Source organism: Seriola dumerili, unplaced genomic scaffold, assembly GCF_002260705.1.
Source record: "Seriola dumerili isolate Sdu_G_001 unplaced genomic scaffold, Sdu_1.0 BDQW01000024.1, whole genome shotgun sequence".
In the NCBI taxonomy this organism is placed as follows: Eukaryota; Metazoa; Chordata; class Actinopteri; order Carangiformes; family Carangidae; genus Seriola; species Seriola dumerili.
The window spans coordinates 1363618-1382634 of NW_019174279.1; the positions used below are offsets into that span (position 1 = coordinate 1363618).

Consider the following 19017-nt stretch of genomic DNA (forward strand, 5'->3'; position numbering starts at 1 on the left):
AAGACTACAACAGTAATGAAATCAACTTCTTATCTGTACAGGCATGATCGAACAATGGCCGGTGTCTGTAATTCAAGACTTTAACAGTGAAACAGTAACCCAGCCATAGGGGAACAGCGCACACACGCACGCACACACACACGCACACACACACACTGTAAATACTCTCATTTTGTATGAGTTCATATTAAAATATTAGCCCGCTGATATAAGAAAAGCACGTACAGTATGTCCCCAAAACAACCCCTGTCGTCTAGACGGAAACCGATTCGGGATAATTTAGGCAAAACCAGGCGTATAAAAGAATATGATATAAAAACAGTGTTCAGTCTTTACATGTCAATCTGCTGGCAGCATATAAAAATTAGACAAAGCAGTACGCTGTGACTAAGGCTCAATACTTTCTCCTGACGTGCCCTGCTACCCTTCCAAAATCAAGAGGAAACAGGCCCAATCGCTGCTGGAGCGACTGCTCAAGGGCTTGCGTGAGACTGACAGCAGCAGGTGTTGGCATTATCAGAGACGCTACCTGTCAGCATGTTCAAGTGCATGCAAAATTATATTAACTTTTTTTTTTTTTTTTTTCCCCCATCATTATTTCACAGAGTGCATTAGTCAGACAGATGCATGCTTGTTCTGAAATCACTGCGATCTCAATCAGAGATGAAAGTCTACTGTAATATTCCTGTTAGTGACCAACAACTGAGTCAACGCCATGTGCAAGAGGGATATTAATAATCCAATGCAAGACAGTCAAGACTAAGACAGAGAGAAGGAGAGTAAATGAGAAGTAGTTTAAAGAATGAAATGTCTGCATGATATTGAACTGCAGTGGACACCTGGATCCTGGCATGCAAACACAGACCAACCCACTTGACATGATTTGCCTCAGAGAGAACATTCAGGGGGAAACATGAACGTAGCACAGAGTACACAAGAATCCGCAGAGCATTTTGTCCTGTAAAACAAATTTAGACTAAAGTAGGTTTTGGGAAATAATGAATTACATAGGGTACAATACTTTTCTTTTGTGAATACCAAGATATTTCAGCTACTAAGAGGTACCTGATGTGAACTTGCCAAGTTACAACTTGAATCAAACATGATCTAAAGACAGTAAGCAACGCTAACATCATATATTTCACAGCAGTCTCCAAGGAATAAGATTACAATAACAATGTTCTGCATGATGTAAGCTGCACAGCTTTGACACCTTGTGGTCAAAAGTAGAAACATCCACTTCATGGGTGTGGACTCACTGAAGGCCATTTAACACACTATTATGTAAGTCAATAACCGGCAACATGGATGTTTTTTCTGTTGCCTTCAAATACATTTGAACTCCCACAATCCTCTGCTTTAAAAAGATATGTAACAGGTAAGTCAGACGTAGAGGTTTACACAAATTAACAGCCGTTATCAGTGTGAGCTCATCAGTTACACGTAATACAAAAAAATAAAAGTAATTGATAATCCATTATCTGGGTAATAGATCATCTTAATTCCATGGCTGTTAAAAGCATAAGAATTTCCCGACCATAAAACGACAACACTGACCTGAAAGTGCAGAATTATGGTCCAGATCAGTCCCAGGGTCAGTTTTGGGTTACCGTCTGTGATGTCGTCATTCCTGATATTTACAAGTTTGACCTGATGACAAGAAACACGATTAATACACACACGTTTACAATAACTCAAAGTGTAAATGACCTGCTCTTGAGTCTCTAAATGATGGTATTAACCATTATATTTGTGTTGTGTATTCAACATAATAAAGGTGAACGTTCACTGTACTGTGCCCATGTTGCCTCATAGGCCTATTGTTTAAAATGCACCACAAGGTGGCACAATAGTCATTATATCGTTGTGGAAGAACAGTGTTATGGTCCGCACAGTGTGAGGCTGAGGTGATTGAGAGAGCATGTTTGCTACTGATTAAATGCTATAAAGCTGCCAGGACTGCTTTATCTGCTGCTTTATCAAAGTGAGAAATGATGCGTATTTAATGACGTCCTTCACTTAAAACAGAAACGGAAAGCAGAGTCTGATCATAGTGTTGGTTTAATATAGAGATAATGAATTTCTTCCTCCTGTGCCAGCCTGATCATCTTTAATAACTGTGACTTCCAACATCTTTCTTCGGAGGATGCGTGGATGTGTCTGGTGTGAACTGTAGCCAAAACAATAGAACAACTCATTTGTGACCATCTATGAATCCTTTGTCTCGAGCCTTACGTCACATCTGGCTGTGGCTCAGCCAGGCTGTGTTCTTCATCACGTCCTGACTGAGGTGGGGGAGGGGAGGGCAATCAAGGCTTTTTTAAACCCCACTGATGGGATTTGTAGTCAGCGCTCCTTAAACGCTGCTACTAGCTCCTTAAATGCTGCTATTTACCACTAGTGGCAAATGAACTGAAAAGAATCTGTCACAATATTGAGCTGGATATGAATCCATGGCAGCATAGGAAAGGCAGAAAAACATGTTTTTGCTATTACATCACTGAATCAAATCAATGAGAGCAGGCTGATTTCCAGTAGTTTAATGCTTTGAAAGGTTTATGACAAAATTTTGGCTGAAATTTATTTCAGTCCTGAGTCAAAAATGTGACCGCACAAGAGTTTGAGAGGACACTTTGACTGATTCTTACCTGCCGCCTCTTCAAATAATCCAGTGCTATTTGTACATTCTGGAGTCTGTGGAAGCGCATCCTCCCTCTCTCCCGAGGCTATGGACATAAAGAGGGGAAGAGGAGCCATGCATGGTAATCAGGTTCTTCTCAATATCACAGAACAAAATTACAAAAATGATTAGTGGCATAGAAGACGCAGGACATCAGGACATGCTTCTAGGTTCTTACCCGCTGATCTGGAGAGGTAAAGACTTAAAAGAACACACACACACACAAAAAAAAAAACTCTACCAACAACAGGAGCATCCATTCCTGCAAGTCCACTCAAAATCTGTGCATACTGTACATATAATCTACCATCCTAGAACATTTTCCACCATTTCCACCTCCACAAATTTGCTCTGAACTTGTTATAACAGATTAAGTAACATAACCTGCTCGATAATCCGCTCTGACAGCCAAAGGTGCAATTGAAATATATTTACGCTCAGTTCTCGGTGGTGTTAAGGATAAATAAAATATCGTATCGTGTGATCTTGTGTGGCAAAATGCACGTGGACGGTCAGGGGCCACAGCGTGAGGTAATGAAATGGAAAATGCACTCAAGCCGGGGTGCAGCAGCAACGGCAAAAGACTTGTGCCGCATTCAGCCATATATCTACGCTGATGGTAGGAAGAGGATGACGAATCCCGCTCATCTCAGTAGCAAAGCAACAACACTTCATAAAAACCCATGTCTTTCATTCAGTGAGTGTCATTCACTTATGAAGCCTTCTGCAAAAATACTCCAAAGCAGCGGATGAGAAGTGTCCTGATGCTCACGCAGGTTCGGAGCACTTTGACTGTATGGTTCAATAATGTGCAGAGTTTTTTTTTTTCTTTTTTTTTTTCTTTGAAATTTATTACATCTTTTTTTTGCTAGGCCAGGATGCCAGACTTCTTATTGTTTCCTCTTTTTTTTTTATCTCACATATACTGTACGTTAAAAAGAAGATTTGAGCAGGAAGCTGCCTGGGTCTCTGGATCATGTCCACATTTCTCTGTATCATCACTATCATCTGGTATGTGAAACAAAGATTCTGACATTGTTTCCTGATCAAAAGAAGTGGCATTATGAAACATAATGTTCCATAGAAATCACAAATTTAGCAAATTGGAAAAAGGGGAAAATACTCCATAAGTGTATAGAGGAACTACAATATCTGCTAAAGCAATTAAGTGAGACTATACACAGAGACAAATCATACAGTGGGATTGTGGGATTGTTTCTACACCTCTGTTAACTGGCCACAGCACGCTCTGAATTAGTTTGTTACAAGGGGGTGGAGGGGGTGAGCCACACGTACCCCCTTATCATCATCCACCGTGTCTCCATGCTGCTCAACTGCACATGCTTCTGTCCCACTCACCAACCGCAATGTCTTCAGAAAATCACGCTCCCTTGGCTTATCACCGAAAAGGCAACACATGGGGAAGAAAGGAGGACATGGACCATACACACATACACACACACACACACACACACACACACGCACACACACACACACACAGACACACACGCACACACACAACGGCCAAACCAAAGGAAGTTAGACAATGGACAGAAAACGATCAAAGAGTGGAGAACAGAAGATGGGGAAAGTAGGATGTAAACAGAAAATAGATAGCTGTTTAGAGGATGAAAGTTAGTCACAGTGGAGAGGGGGTAACTGCTGGGGTTCCTCCTACAGGAATACATGCAGTTTATCTATATAGTAAGGGACATCACAGCATGATAACATTGTGTAACTTCACAAAGACTGTATCAGCATACTTCAATATAAGAGGAAAGAATGGCATGTTAACAGAGAGATGAAATACTACTGTAAATAACCTGCTGAATAACATGCAGCACATCAGTACCATGTGTCTTAGGCCAAAGCACTACAGCTACATACACTGTGCAGCTACGTGCTCTATATGTGAGCGATTAGACACATACACATACTGAACTGTGCATGAATTTGAACCCATATGATTTCCTTATTAACGAAGTTAAAAAGGCCGCTGTTTACTTCCACCATCCCTATTTGTTAGGAAATATTGTGATATTTTCGGCTGAATAACAAATGGAAAACGTGCCTCTAGGGGCCCTGGATTAACACTTTATCAGATGATGAACCTAACTACAAACAAATTCGACTGATATCTGTGAAAGATTTTTGTTTCTTATAATTTCCTGCTCATTCCAAGTCTTGATTGACTGGAAATTGATTACACAGCTGTTACCGTGATCACTCCAGCTGTGCTTTAATCACCGTAACACAGCAGCTTCCTGCGCTCACAAACACTGCTCATGATTGCATATTCAAGCTGGCTGTGTGTCCAGTGCAGTAATGTTTGTCCTTTGAGTGACTTTGTGTGCACAGAACTGCAGCAATGTACAACAAACAAGCATGGTAAAGTCCATAGCAAGTTATTCACTGTATTGTTATTTATCTCGTACAAACTGTTACATTGGTGCTGTTTCTACATATATAGTGTATCCATGTAGGGTACTGTATTCATGCTAGCAAGTTAACTTTTGGCAGTTAGTGAGTTAAAAAAAAAGCTAGTTAGCGAGTTAAACTTTGTTAATGACCAATTACTGGCTGCCAAGAATTTGCTGGAAACTCCAGTGGGCAACCAGAGAACTTTTCCCACTTGTTAGATTTCCCCTGATGTGTGTATAACAACTTGTTGTGGGTACCGTAGTTTATATCTCACTTGAGCATCACTGCTACAACTGTGGCTCAAAGTTCCCCATCTCTGCCTGTATTCTGACTGTACGCGCAGGAGGTTTAAAGCAGGGCATACTATATCACCTTGTTTCATATTACTTACACCTACTTGCACCTATTTGCACCAAAACTAATCACAGTGATTTGCACATCAGTTAGTTTCATAGATATCCCAGAATGGACAAGGACGAAGAAATGAACTAACGAAAAAACCTGCACAGAATTTTGAGTAGGTTTCAGTGAATGCTAAATCACACCAGATCTGCTTACAGACCATCAAATCCCAGGATTCCCTCTTCCCTCCTACCATCAGTTACATAAGTCAGAAAGGGGGGGGGGGGGGGTCTATATGAAGAGGTTCTCTCACTGTCCTTCATGGTGTCTAGTGACAATCTGAATGTTTTGTGTTTTCATGACACTGATCTCAATGGAAATTTTTCTGACTGAAATTTCAATAGGTTTGTTTTGAGCTCTTATCCCTTTAAGAAAAGCCGACCATGAAAACGAATATGACAGAAAAGCATGAACTCACCAATGTGTCTCCAGACAAAACCTCCAGCAGCGAGATCAGGTTATGTCCATCTCGTAAGTCTTCGTACAGGTCATTTATATGCTTCCGTACCTGCAGACAAAGAGGAAGAAAGCAAAGTGTGAGCAAACTGAAGGTATCATTACTGTTTACAACTGTTAATACACACTGTTACACACTATAACAAATACCTTTAATCGACTACTGTACATATAATCAACGTCTTTGAGGACATTCTTACATCTGGCATAACTACACCTCACGCATTGCCTTACTTATGTCATTCATTCAACTTGGTGTTCAGTTTCCGGTTAAAAAACAGTTTCAGTTCACATTTTACAACATGATTGTTTTTTTTTCCCTCACATTTCTCTCTATACTGAAATGCATATATTGTAAAACACTAGGTAATAATTGCCTGGGCAGCATATCTTTGTGACACCTTATCTAAGCACTTGAGCAAGGCACTTAACAAGTCCAGTCCTCCCAGCAGGCCCATCTCTCCTTCCTGTCCTAAATACCGCATGTCTGAAATCACGCTGCTGCCCGTTGACCTGCTTTCACACAGGGCTTTCAGCACTGTAATCCCACATAGCAGCTACAGCTGTGGAGCCAAAATAGACCTGCACCCTTATGTTATGGGGTCAGCCAAACAAATCCCCAACTATTACTCAGCACCTCTGATTTCTCATGAACCATACGTGTAGCCTGCTGATAAAGGCCTAACGGTAAGCTAAAGAGGCCTGAAATACATATACATGTGCATGTGTCATATTTTTATTGCAGAACTGTAGACATAAAATATAATTTCCTTCTTTCTTAAGCCAAGATTGTGAGAACGTTTCGTGAAACAGTTTGAGGTGCAGCCGGCACCTCCTGAAGGCAGAGCTGGAACCAGTAGCTCCTTAGGGCCTCAAGCATCCTTCTAATTATTGTCGTATTGGCAATAATAAATGCATTCCAGTTTGAAAACATCACACACAAGTGCTCATAAAACTAGTCATCAGCACGGATCCATGGGAAGCCCAGTCCCTCATCAAGTAAAGACTGGTCTAATTGGCAGAGACCCTCTAACTTACCCTTCAGGACACCAAGCTTTGAAGATGATTATCAAAGACCCCCCCCAGGGGCAAAATAGTAAATACAACATGGTAGGTGGAAAAAGAGAGGCCCACTGTTATGTAATAATTTAAGCCTGTTCACACTGTGGCACTTGATTTGCATTTCTGAGGAAGACTGGTAACGGGTTAGCTGCAGTGTAACCAGCTGTAGAGCTGGACCAGAGGTTTTGTTTTATAATGAACAATAAGAGAATAAGAGTCCACAGCTACACCAGCAGCTCTGTGAGGCTGTTCCCCAGCGCAGCAGTGCTTTAACATGCTCACGACAACAATGTTAACATGCTGAGGTTTAGCAGGTATAATGTATAATGTTTGCCATGTTTGTTTATCTTGTTAGCATGTTAACAACACAACATACAGATGTGCATATATTTGTGGATATTTTGTCATAAACCCAAGTATTGAACAAATTCAAATTTTGATGTGATTATAGTGCTAGATGAAAAGTCAAGAGGATGATCAAAATTAAAGTTAGTCCAGAGGATGACATGTCTGAATTGAGACAACAGGAGATCATCACAGACTGCAGGATTCATCATCTGGGAACAATGAATGTATCTTACACAATGTCGGGCAAATCCATCTAGGTTATATTGAGATATTTCACTTCACATGTGAAATCTTTGCCCTGCTGGTGGGACTAGAGGAGAGGTCAGGGAATCGCCAGCATTATGAGCTCCATCCTTTGAAGGTGTACAAAGTTTTAATGGCAATCCATCTGCAAACTGCATCCATTTTCCAAAGCATACCATTAGTTTTTGATTGATTTCCTACCTTTCCTGCATAATTTGCATTTCAATATGGTATGAAAATACCAAGTACTGAAATACTCTTTTTATTCCAGTGAATTTACTGTCACATGGTACTGCTTTTGAAAGAATGGATGATGGACAATAAAAAAAAAAAAACTTATCTCGTTGAGACAGCTTGTGCAAAAGCAACCAATTTTCTATGGTTGATCATCGCTCTCACTGGCTCTATAACTGAGCAGTGAGCTGCCAAACACAATAAGCCACATCTAGCCATTTTATTTTTGAGAGTTACTGCCAGGCTAGCTTGAAATGTTTCTGTTAGCTTGACCCCATTTTCTGCTCTCCACTTTTATCTGGCAAGCAAACGACTACTTGAAAGATGTCCAATTTTCAAGACATAATGCATCTAGTACCAACCAATTTCACGTCTAAAATTTTTTTAAAGTCCCCTTAATTTAGAGGTTATATCACAGATACATGTTTATGCCTTACATACGTGTATGGGTTCGATTTCTCAAATCAAACCCATCAATGACACAAGAACCCTATAAAGTACAATATTACATTTGATTCCCAAGCAATGATTTATTTTTTTTTTAAGAAAGGCGTATTAGCAGTGACTTGCCAATGCTTGTCCGTCTGCTAATGTGTTTCATTAAATTCAACGGACAGATGAAACAGCAGAGTAAAGTGATTCAAATGCCTGAGTCAACAAAAGACAACCTGCTGCTGCAGCAACATAGCAGCACATGTCATACTAAATGACTTTTATCAAGCTTTAATAAGGAGGGAGGAATGTTAGCATGTTGGGACCTAACATGGTAATTGTTATTACTGTCAACACCTCTCTAATGGATTGTTTAAGTTTGAGGACAACGTTTTGCTGATCGTTGGAATTTTAACTATTATTTAGGTTTCATCTCTGTATTAGTGACTATAGTTTCCATATAAACACATAGAGCGCAAATAAGTTTGATTTCTAGATCAGCTTCCATATTATGAAATTTTAATGAAATAGACTGGACAAACAAACTGTTCTTACCTTCAGCAGATGCTGGTTTATCCATTTTGTAAACGTCTTCTTCTGCACTCTGTCTCTTTCATCTGAGGAAGGGAGCAAGAACAGAAAACACGTCTTGTGATTTTTTTTTCACTTTATAAAGCAATCATCAGAGGTGTATGGGCAGCACAGATTTCTTTTTGTGAAGGTTTCTGGAGTAGCTTAATTCTCCTCTGTGTAAGCCGGTTATGTAGCCTATTAGGTTGCATGGCATTTAATGGCATACGAGGTCAGAGATAAATACAGAGGGCACAAATACATAGAGAGACAAGAGTAATGATCTGTTTTGACATGTGAGCATGTGAGCTCCTCGAGGTTTTGAAGCATTTCATTTTAGTAGCTAAATCCTCTGTTTCCTGTTGCAGACAGTCAGTTATTTATAGTTTCATTGAAAGTGATGGAAGCGAAGGAAGAACTAATGAAGACCTCAAGTCCCTGTGGCTGAAAAAGAAGGATGTTGTTACCCAGAGACTGAAATGGCATCACTCTTTCCTGCATGCTGCTGACCACATTATGTTTCTTGTTTCCCGTCACCATAGCAACCACACTTCCTGCCACCAGTGACATATGTGAGACCAGGATGCGAATGGATGCAATAAAATAGGGAAAAAAAGTTTTATCCTTCTTTTTTTTTTTTTTTTTTGCTCACACTCATTTTTTTTCTAGTAGTAGTATAATGAAGAAAAGGAACACCAGTTCTTACACTTCACATATGTTTTCTTGTCAGTATTATGAGCAACTCATATTTTTTGTCACCGTATTTTCTTTAAGACTGTCCTTTATGCAGTGTCAGAGCACAGCAGGATTCATGCCAGCCACCACAGCCATGACTCATGTCACGGCTGCCACGCCTCCCAGTATGACAGAGACAACTCCTCTCAATTATCCCTCAGCGAACACCAAAAAAACACACACGCACAATCGATCACATTTACAACATCATCTGCCAACTGGGTCGCATTCAGTTCACAACAACAACAACTAGGTGGATGACAATCAGCATTTTCCTGAACTTTGACCACGGGACTAACAACACAGATAACCTCCTCCCTTTAATTTTCCTCAGTGCGGATTACAAAATGAGTTTTGCTCAAGGATATCTTACCTACTATTAGTCATGAGCGAGCACAGACATGAATAATCTCTCAAGGAAATGACAAGAAGCAGTAAGATTAATACTGACCCATGCAGCACATGAGAGTAACCAGGTGAGTCCTACGCTCCCTCTCAGTTTTAAGCAGGTACTTCATTCTCTGCACCAGCTCCTGAGGGCTGTCAAGAGGATCGTGGTTCAGGTAGACGGATGCCATGTGGATAAGCGACTGAGGAAGGAGTTACAGTCGCCGTCTTCTTGCCTGACTGCCTTATTGCCTGCCTGCCAGCCTCTAGGGCAGCCGTGACTCCCTTTCTCATCAAGCTTCCAGAACGAGTTCTGTCAGGTTTTCCATCGCTACACACTATTTTGAGTTTCCACGCGGTTAAGTGTTTATCTAGCAGCAGCACTCAAAACCACACAAGAAATCAGTGCTTCTTGTAAAAGAAAATGAAGGGGGGAAAAAAAAGAAGAAAAGTTCCTTGCTGACATGTTTAAGGAATGACTGCGGCAGGATACAGTTTATTTAAGATGTTATTTAAGAGCAATGTACCATGATTTGTTCTGGCAGTATGGTACACTTGATTAATGCTAATATCTTATCCTGTGTATCTTGAGCAATATAACCATGCGCAACTATGTACCTTAATGTTCAAAGGTGAAAACATTCTCAGGTCATTATATTGTGTATCAGCAGAAACAACTGAGAACACATCCAGACAAATAACAACATCAACACTCTTCCTGATGCAACCTGAAAAATACCAAAAAAAAGGCCAAGCGATCTTTCAACGCAAGTTATTCAGATCAGATTTTTTAGTGGAATTCTACATTTGTTTTTTGATTATTAGTGTAGCAGTTACATAAGGCAGTCACAGAAAACGAAAGCAGGCCTACCTCTGACAGGGTGGCATCTTTTTCATTTGACAGTTGTTGTGGGTGGTTATTCTTATATAACGGACCAGGCTGACTTATCATAACGCCTGAAACACACATTTCCAGGACAACAGGGGTACCTTAAGAGTCCTGTGACTGTACTCTGCAGATTTTTACATTTAGTTCATCTAAAAATAGTCCATGTGTAAAAGCTGCTGAGAATTAGAAAGTGGGTTGATCTGACAATTTATCATTTTGTATGTTGGTCTAGATGAAGGCCTGGCATGAAGCTGAAACATCACATAAAAGAAGGAACACTTTGGCCTGTCATAGCAGTTTGACTAAGATGACTCACTAAACGTGATCAATGAAAGAATCCTACCAAATAAGGAAAGTAGTCTGTCACCACATCGAAACAGTGATGCAGTGAGAGGCCTTTACCCGGCAGTGCTGCTGTGTCATCGCCGATGCGTCCGTCCCTGTGACTCTACAGTAGAGCTGAATCACAGAGAGAGATAAAGCAGTGCAGTCTGCAGTAGGATACCAATTTGGTTTGTAATGCCCATATCTAAGCTCTCTGCTGCATAATATATAAACCTCCACTGAAAAACTCATTAATATAGATTGGCCGGGCAAGTATTCAGGGAAACTCTCCAGCTCAGATCAAGGACAGGCTGAAAAAGAGTGCTATCAGATGTGGTCAACAATAGGCTGCTGTGCTTCACATATTGCACAGATTACTGATAACAGACACACTGAACACATCACATCAACATCAGCTAATGTCAGATGGTGAGATAGCCGTTTTTTCATTATTTATGCCATCCCTATTAAATCTTTAATACTAGCAGCATAAACAGAAACAGAAGTAGGCAGCAGGTTTGAATATGCAATAAGATGAGTTATTTCTATACCTGTGCTTCCCAAAAAAACATGAAGGTGAGCTTAATAGTGTAGTGCCCTCTTGAGGATCTTATGAGAATAAAAAGTAAGGATTAACTGGTTTATTGTCAGTCCAACAGAAACTGAATGCTCCCATCTTTTAAACAGCAGTCTCAGATTATTTGGTCATAAAATGAAAACAGTGCTAAAGATAAATAAAGGTCAAATATCAGACATTAAACAAATCAGCTTTCCCCCTCTAACAATAACAATGACATAATGTCAGATCAAATATGATCATCTGATTCTCCTGACGCTGCACAACTTTATCAGCCTAATCAATCTCATCCTACTTATCAAATCTAATAAAATACATGATTATGCTACTTGGACTTTCACACTTTTTTACCTATTAAACCCCATATCTGATTTAATTAGCGAAAGTACAATACTGTGGCTTATTGTGCAGATATGTGTTCCATTTCTTTATTGCTTTTCTCATTATTTAGATTTGTTTCATATGGCTTACACAATGCATTTCTCATACAAGGCTTTCTTATAGTGTAAAGAGCCTCCAAATTGTGATCACTGACGCCAACTAGAACTACATACAGTACCTACTTTTACTGAAAATACAGTACTTATTCAAATCCACCACATTGCTTTACGTATTTAAGAATAACACAAATTTTCCTTTTGACGTTTAATCGTTCGCACACATTCAAGTAGTTAGATGAATCACATCCAGCAGAGGTCTGGGAACAGCTTAGAGTATAACCAACAGCTTGTGACCTTTGACTTTAATGGGTTGATGTTTGAAGGATCACATGAAAAAGCCAGACTAACCACCTGTCTCTCACGTTACATTTGCACTTCTTGACGTTTGGGTGCCATCTAAAAGATTTTTGCCATTACAGGCTCCCTGCAGAAGTGCAATTTTACACCATGATAGGAGGTTAACCTGGGAGTAATTAAGGTATTATTTACTGTACAGTACATACATACACACTGGTTTGTGGCCTGTCTGTTCCCTGACTAGAAAACTAAGCCCAGCACTAGCCAAGAGTCCACCACAGCATTCAAATGGACAGCCATGGAGCTCCTGAGACACTTATTTGTAGACCTCAGCAAAGCACATGTGCACAGCTATAAATAGCCACAACTCTAAACCATGCTGCCATTGAAACTGCAGGCCACATAATCTGTGGCACTTAGGTGACGTCCTTCATTTCCTTACGTACAACAAAGATGACTGATGTTAATGTTCGTAGTAAAGTTAAACTTATAGTAGAGTTGTCTTTGAATGAATGAATGAATGATAGTTACTAAACTGTGTCCAACAACGCACAACCAAACTGTTGGAAATTCAACCGGCAGCAGTAAAGTCTACAGCACTTCACACTGGCTTTTCATTACAATATTTTTACAAGATTCTTGGAACAATAGAACGGATAAACTGTTGTTTTCCAGAGAATGACCTGCACAGGGGGGGCTGGTGACATCCTTTGGCATCTCGTTGCGTCAGGATGCCTAAAATATCCTCACATGATTCTGAGCAGAGCAAAGTCAAAAAGTCCTCGCAATCAAAATCCAGCCTGTGTAATCCTCTTGACCTCGTATGGGAGGGGGATCAAAACAGACAAAGTGTAAACTGAAAATCCCTCAACCGTCCAGCGTATGACAAGGACTCGCTAAACATTCTTGCTCAACAGTTCTCATTTCACATCTTGTGTGTCATAACCAGCTCAGTGAGCAAAGACATGTGTGCCTCTGCTTTGTTTTGGGTACAAGGCCATATATTACGTAGCAGTGGCAGAGATTTTGAAGTAGGTACTGGTCTTTGTCACTGTTATCCTGCTCGAGGTTAACATCTTACACCTTTGACTGAACAGGCTTCCCTTTGATGAGTAGCAAAATTCTCAAAATGTTCCTTAAAGTACACATCGAGGGAATCTCCTTCATAGCAGCATAATTCCGTGTGTTCATGGTCACATATACACAGTCAGTGTAAAAGTATCCAAAAATAAAAAAAGCTTTGCTACATCCTACAGCACAGCTCTAGATCCCCTTCATGCTTCATTAGGACACGCAATGTGCAAAAGACATTGTTCACTCTTCCAGTGCTTGCGGAAATGGTGAGGCTGTACTATAGGAACAGTGGTGCTTTGAGCTAAATGCACAATGACCATACTGAGATGCTGATGTGTAGGGAGTATAAAGTTTACCATGTTAGCTTGACTTGTTAGCCTGGCTTGTTAGCATTGCTTATTGAACAGAAAACACAAGTACAGCTGAGGTTGATGTGAATGTTAATAGTTTTAGGTATTTGTCTATAAATTAATTAAAGTAGAGCTGCAATGACTAATTGATTAACTGATTATTTGACCAATAGACTGACACCGCCATCCTTTACAGCCATGACAGTATCCTGGCTAAAAATGATCTGTTGCAACTTACAGATGAGTCACACTTGTGATTTAATGTATATTGCCCTTTATGACTGAGGCCCACAGGAGTGGTGACTCAGCACAAAATGGCTACCACTGCATTTTACTGTTTGACAACTCTGTCAAAGTGGTATCTGGGTAGCTGGTAAACAAAACTACAATGTGAGACGATGATGGGGAAATACCTGTCATTCTTTGTAAGTGAGAATACTCTTCTCAGAGGGGTAGGGCTGAGTCTGAAATATGTAACTGAAACAGGTTGTCAAGACGTCAAAGCAGCCCTCCAACTCAGCCTTTGCTTTGTCTTAAGCCTGGAGACTAAATTAAAGGAGACTGCAAGAAAAGGGTACAATGCCTGAGCATCTGTGCAGAGTATTATTATTATCTTGTCCGCCTTGTTTTGAGCCAATGCCGCATAAAATTTTCAGCATTCTCCTCTGATCAGTATTTTCCTGAACTTCAAACTAAATCACAGTGAACAGTGGCTTCTACACAGTGCAGTAGTGACTGACTATATACACAGAGCTTACTGACTAACTTTGTGACTAATTTTACTGTGTAGTGCATCAAGAGGTGTCTTCTTAATTAATGACTGGCTTTTTAATTCATTAAGTTTCAGGCTATTCAGATATAATACTCAGTATATTCACCAGTGATGATAGAATATTCTATGAACCTTGATGAAAAGCAAATGGAGGATCAAGGTGAAGCTGTCAAAGTACCCTTAGGCATGAGCTATCACTACAGAGGCACTCAGCAAAGTCAAGGAGAGGAAAAGGGGGAGCATTAACGACAGCTAATGGGACATACATACACACTAACGGTACTAACATGAACGCACACACAGTTACTAACACTCACTTTCTAGCCTCCATATGTGCAACAGCTGCAACTGCCACATTTAAGTGCATATTTGCTCATGGAAATCTGTTCCCCCTCCTCCCTCTCACTTTCATTACGAAGAATCCTGATCAAGATTTATAATTTATGATAATTCTGTGTAAATTTTTAGCTGTGATACATTTACACAGGGGCTGTTAAACACATTCATCCTTTTTTGAAAAAACACCATAGAAATGTTGGCTTAGCACTGTCAAAATACAAAAAAAACAGGTACCCACTGTATATATTTTTTTATTTTTTTCCAATATCATCCTAAATAAAGTGACAATTTTCAGTCATGTTGAATTATTTTGCATAAAAATGAGCTATAGCAACTACAAAGAGGGGCTACTTTCCATCATTTTCAAACAAAGCTTTTCTTGATCAGCCCAACTGAAGGAGCTATTTGTAAGTATTGCTATTGCTACACAGTCAGTGTTAGCATTAACTGCTGTTTAGCGTACTTATGTGTCTTGGCAAGAGCTTCAGCCGTTGCTGCATTAAGAAGACAATAAGTTATAATACACCATCTGAGCAGCGCCACTTCTTTAGGATTAGCTTCTTTAAGGTATCAAAGTAGAATTGACATGAATTCAGAAACTTATTAGCTAGTATATATTGATGATAATTACGTTAGCAATATAAAATAGATTTGGTGAGTTGTTTGTTTTTGCAACTGGCATTTTGAACAATCTTCACTGTAAAAGGTAAAATGATTTTTGTATGTTATTACTTAAACTATACAGATGGGTGACAAAGTAAAGAAAAAAACAGATTCTACATCTCTATAAGATATTCCCACATTTGGTGTTTTGATGATGGTGCCGGAGGGCGCTGTCTCACACAGTGTAAAATGCGAACATAAAAGTCACAGTATATGATTCACATCATTTTCATACTCATCAAAACATTCAGTGGTCCCCTGTACCCTATATGGAAGCATCTGTATTTGTTATGTTTCTCCTCTCTTGTATTCAGGTTTTTCCTTTAATTCATCACCAGTCTGTATCTTCACACTAGACCCACTTCTCACTAATGGGCACTCAAAAAAAATAAATCCTTTAATGTTATTTTCACAATTAGCTTCTGATATAATCCAATTCATGTGAGGATCACAAAGGTTTTAAAACAATAGCTTTTATGATGTGGAGTTAACATAAAAGCAGATGGAGCTGCCCGTTTCTTGCCCACCCAATAAAAAGTGGAGAAAGGAAATCTGTTTCCTGCTGCTAGTGTGTGATTGCTTCCCAGCATCTGCTGCATTCAGGAGAGAAGGGTGGTGCCGCTGGAGCGGGAGAGGAAAGGCAACTGAGCATGAGTCAGGGGTGGGACAGAGACTCAAAAGATGATCTCATGTAAGTGGAGCTAAGCAAAGCTGTGGAATGAGGTTCGGCCACGCTGGTCTTCCCATCACCATGACAGCATATAAATACAACATTTAGAAATATAACAGAGAACAGGCATCACGCTCAGGCACAGACATGATGCAATTGAATGTGACTGCACTGAAGTTATATTTCATTTAACTTCCTAACCATATGTTGATAATATTAATCAAATGTATTCCAAAGGGGCAATGCATGTGCTACCTATCTATAAATGAGTAATGCAGGAGTAATATATGATTGAAGAAAAAAATTAAATAAAATAGATTTCTGAGAAAGACTGATGGAGCAGTAAGAAGCTTTCTGCGAGCCCTGGTTTGGATTACACGGCCCATTTTAAATGAAGTCTATTGATCAGATCAGTGAGGAGCATGGCAACAAGAACAACATTATGTTTTATCTTAAGTACTTCTAGCGTAGTGTGTATTTACTGTTAATGGTTCATATTTTTCAACATTTTGTTTTCCACGGAAAAAGCTTGACAAACTGACTGACGGCAAACGCCCCGACATTGGGTTTCGGACTGCAGATAACTTGCATTCTGATCTGAGATCACATATTAGTGAAGCCTGTAAAATGAAACCATAGGCAGCTGTTTTCATTGCTTCGAATCAGCCTCTGCTCGATGTTATTGTGAGGTTATGGAGCAGCAAGTTGAGCTTGTGCTGGAAACTGATCCAAAGATCTGATGCACTTAATTAGCTATTAGCACTTAGCACTTAGCACTTTGAATTCTGGCCGTAGTAGCTGAGAAATTACCCTAGAACACACCATACACTATAATTAGACAGCCTAGTGATTATACTATCTAAATCATATTTGCGTACATTTTTGCTATCAAATACATCATGTCCAAGTGCCATATTTTTTTCCTGATAATCTTCTAGAATGGAAAAAAAATTTAAATCAAAATTAAATCTTGCTTTAAGTGAAAGTAATTGTTTCATTTGATGTCATTAGAAAATTATTGGTTGGCAGATATAAAGTGTACATACTTGAAATAATATGTATCCTCCCTTTCTACCAATCTGAAAAACAGGGTTTAACTTAAACCTATGACGCATGATCCTGTTGTTTGTGAACAATATAGGTTAGTGGTTAGTGCTACAATGGCCAGCTGTGCACGTGCAATATGCAGTACGGAACATTAAGTTTTAGGCTGAATTAGGTGGAAAGAGACCACCTTCAAAGTGAGGCTCCTTGACGTTTAAGCCTCAATGAAACGCCAAAAAAGGAGTGACACCATCATCAGCTTGACACATGAACAAGTCTGTGGAACTTGGATGCTGCTCGCCCTAAAAACAAAGTGTCTTTTGTATGGCAGCAGACAGTCTCCATAGAAGCAGCCTGCTGCATGTGTGGGCCACTGGGCCATTTGAATGTGATGAGTGGGCTGTCGACATAGAGCAGAGGGGTTGGGCTGGGCACGGCCCAGGAGGATGGACAAAGGCAGTGACTGTGCAAAAAACACAATGCTCTCTCACTCATCATGTTTGACAACACAGGATAATATGAGTATAATATAAGGGTATATAAGGGTGATTTGAATAATAATGAGGTATTTCTTATTGTTTCTACAGAGGTCCTACTTGTAATGAGAGATTAAATCATAAGGCAGACTGCAGTGATTCACAGACAGAAATGTCAGACAGCCAGTGAGAGACCACACCCTCCTATAACACATAACTTACAAAGCAGCCATCCTACAGACTGGTAGTGTATATGGGCGTCTACTGAAAGGAATAAAATCTGTAACAGTCAATACAATATACTGTATATGTCTGTAATCTGAAGCCTTGCAAAAAAGATCGTTTTTTCAAACTTGGGAAATGAGCTTAATGGATGTTTGATAAATAATAGATCAATGAATTAATAATAAATTAATAAATGTAAATTTAAACATTGTCTTCTAGTAATGTTTATTAAGGCAGAAATATATTTGGCCACAAATTTTTAAAAAAATGGTGTTCATGCACAAAAGTCACAAAGCAAGTCACCAACTTGAAAAACAATAAATATTAGAATTTTCTGTGTATTTTCTGCAAGACCTTCAGTTCACTCAATAAGCAAAACGTGCTCATTTTGGGTCCACCTCTAGAAATATACTTTCCTTCCATCTACTCAAACTATTGACTCCATATGGCACCTTAAAAACAAAATGAACCAACTGCAAGAAGAGCTGACTGAACCACCAAATGTCTAATCCATTAAATCTTCCCTGATGTCAGAGGATGATCATCTGCTGGGAAACTCGCTCCCATCATGTTGAGGACCGACCAAGCAGGCTCTGCTAGAACAGCGCAATCCAACAACAGCCACTACCCAGTGTATTTAACTGTTGTGTGTGTCCAGGAAACCATGTCTTTAACTCATTCCTCAAGTTCACAGTCTTTTGTAAAGCCTGCATTGAATTTCATCCCGGCCTAAAGCAATTCCATCGCAAAGTGTATAATTAACTCTAATACCTAATTAGTGTGACATTCTTAAGGTTTGAGCAATACGAACTACATGCATGGCCCCAGTCAATGGCAATTGTGCTTAAGCTCAAGAAACATCCGAAACTCACAGTTCAGCTCTTCATATGGTTTTTCCTTGATCTTG

General features: G+C 39.6%; 1 protein-coding gene across 2 annotated transcripts in view; it reads right to left on the bottom strand.

The window, feature by feature from the left end:
* The window catches only part of dst (dystonin), a 102164-nt gene that overhangs the window by 73195 nt on the left and 9952 nt on the right, over window positions 1-19017 (bottom strand). For both annotated transcript variants that reach the window (XM_022763255.1, XM_022763262.1), the window contains 4 exons: window positions 8834-8895; window positions 5922-6011; window positions 2649-2726; window positions 1558-1650 (listed from right to left, as the gene is read on the bottom strand). In XM_022763255.1, coding sequence (XP_022618976.1) covers window positions 1558-1650; window positions 2649-2726; window positions 5922-6011; window positions 8834-8895 — 323 coding nt within the window. The remainder of the gene's footprint in view (window positions 1-1557; window positions 1651-2648; window positions 2727-5921; window positions 6012-8833; window positions 8896-19017) is intronic.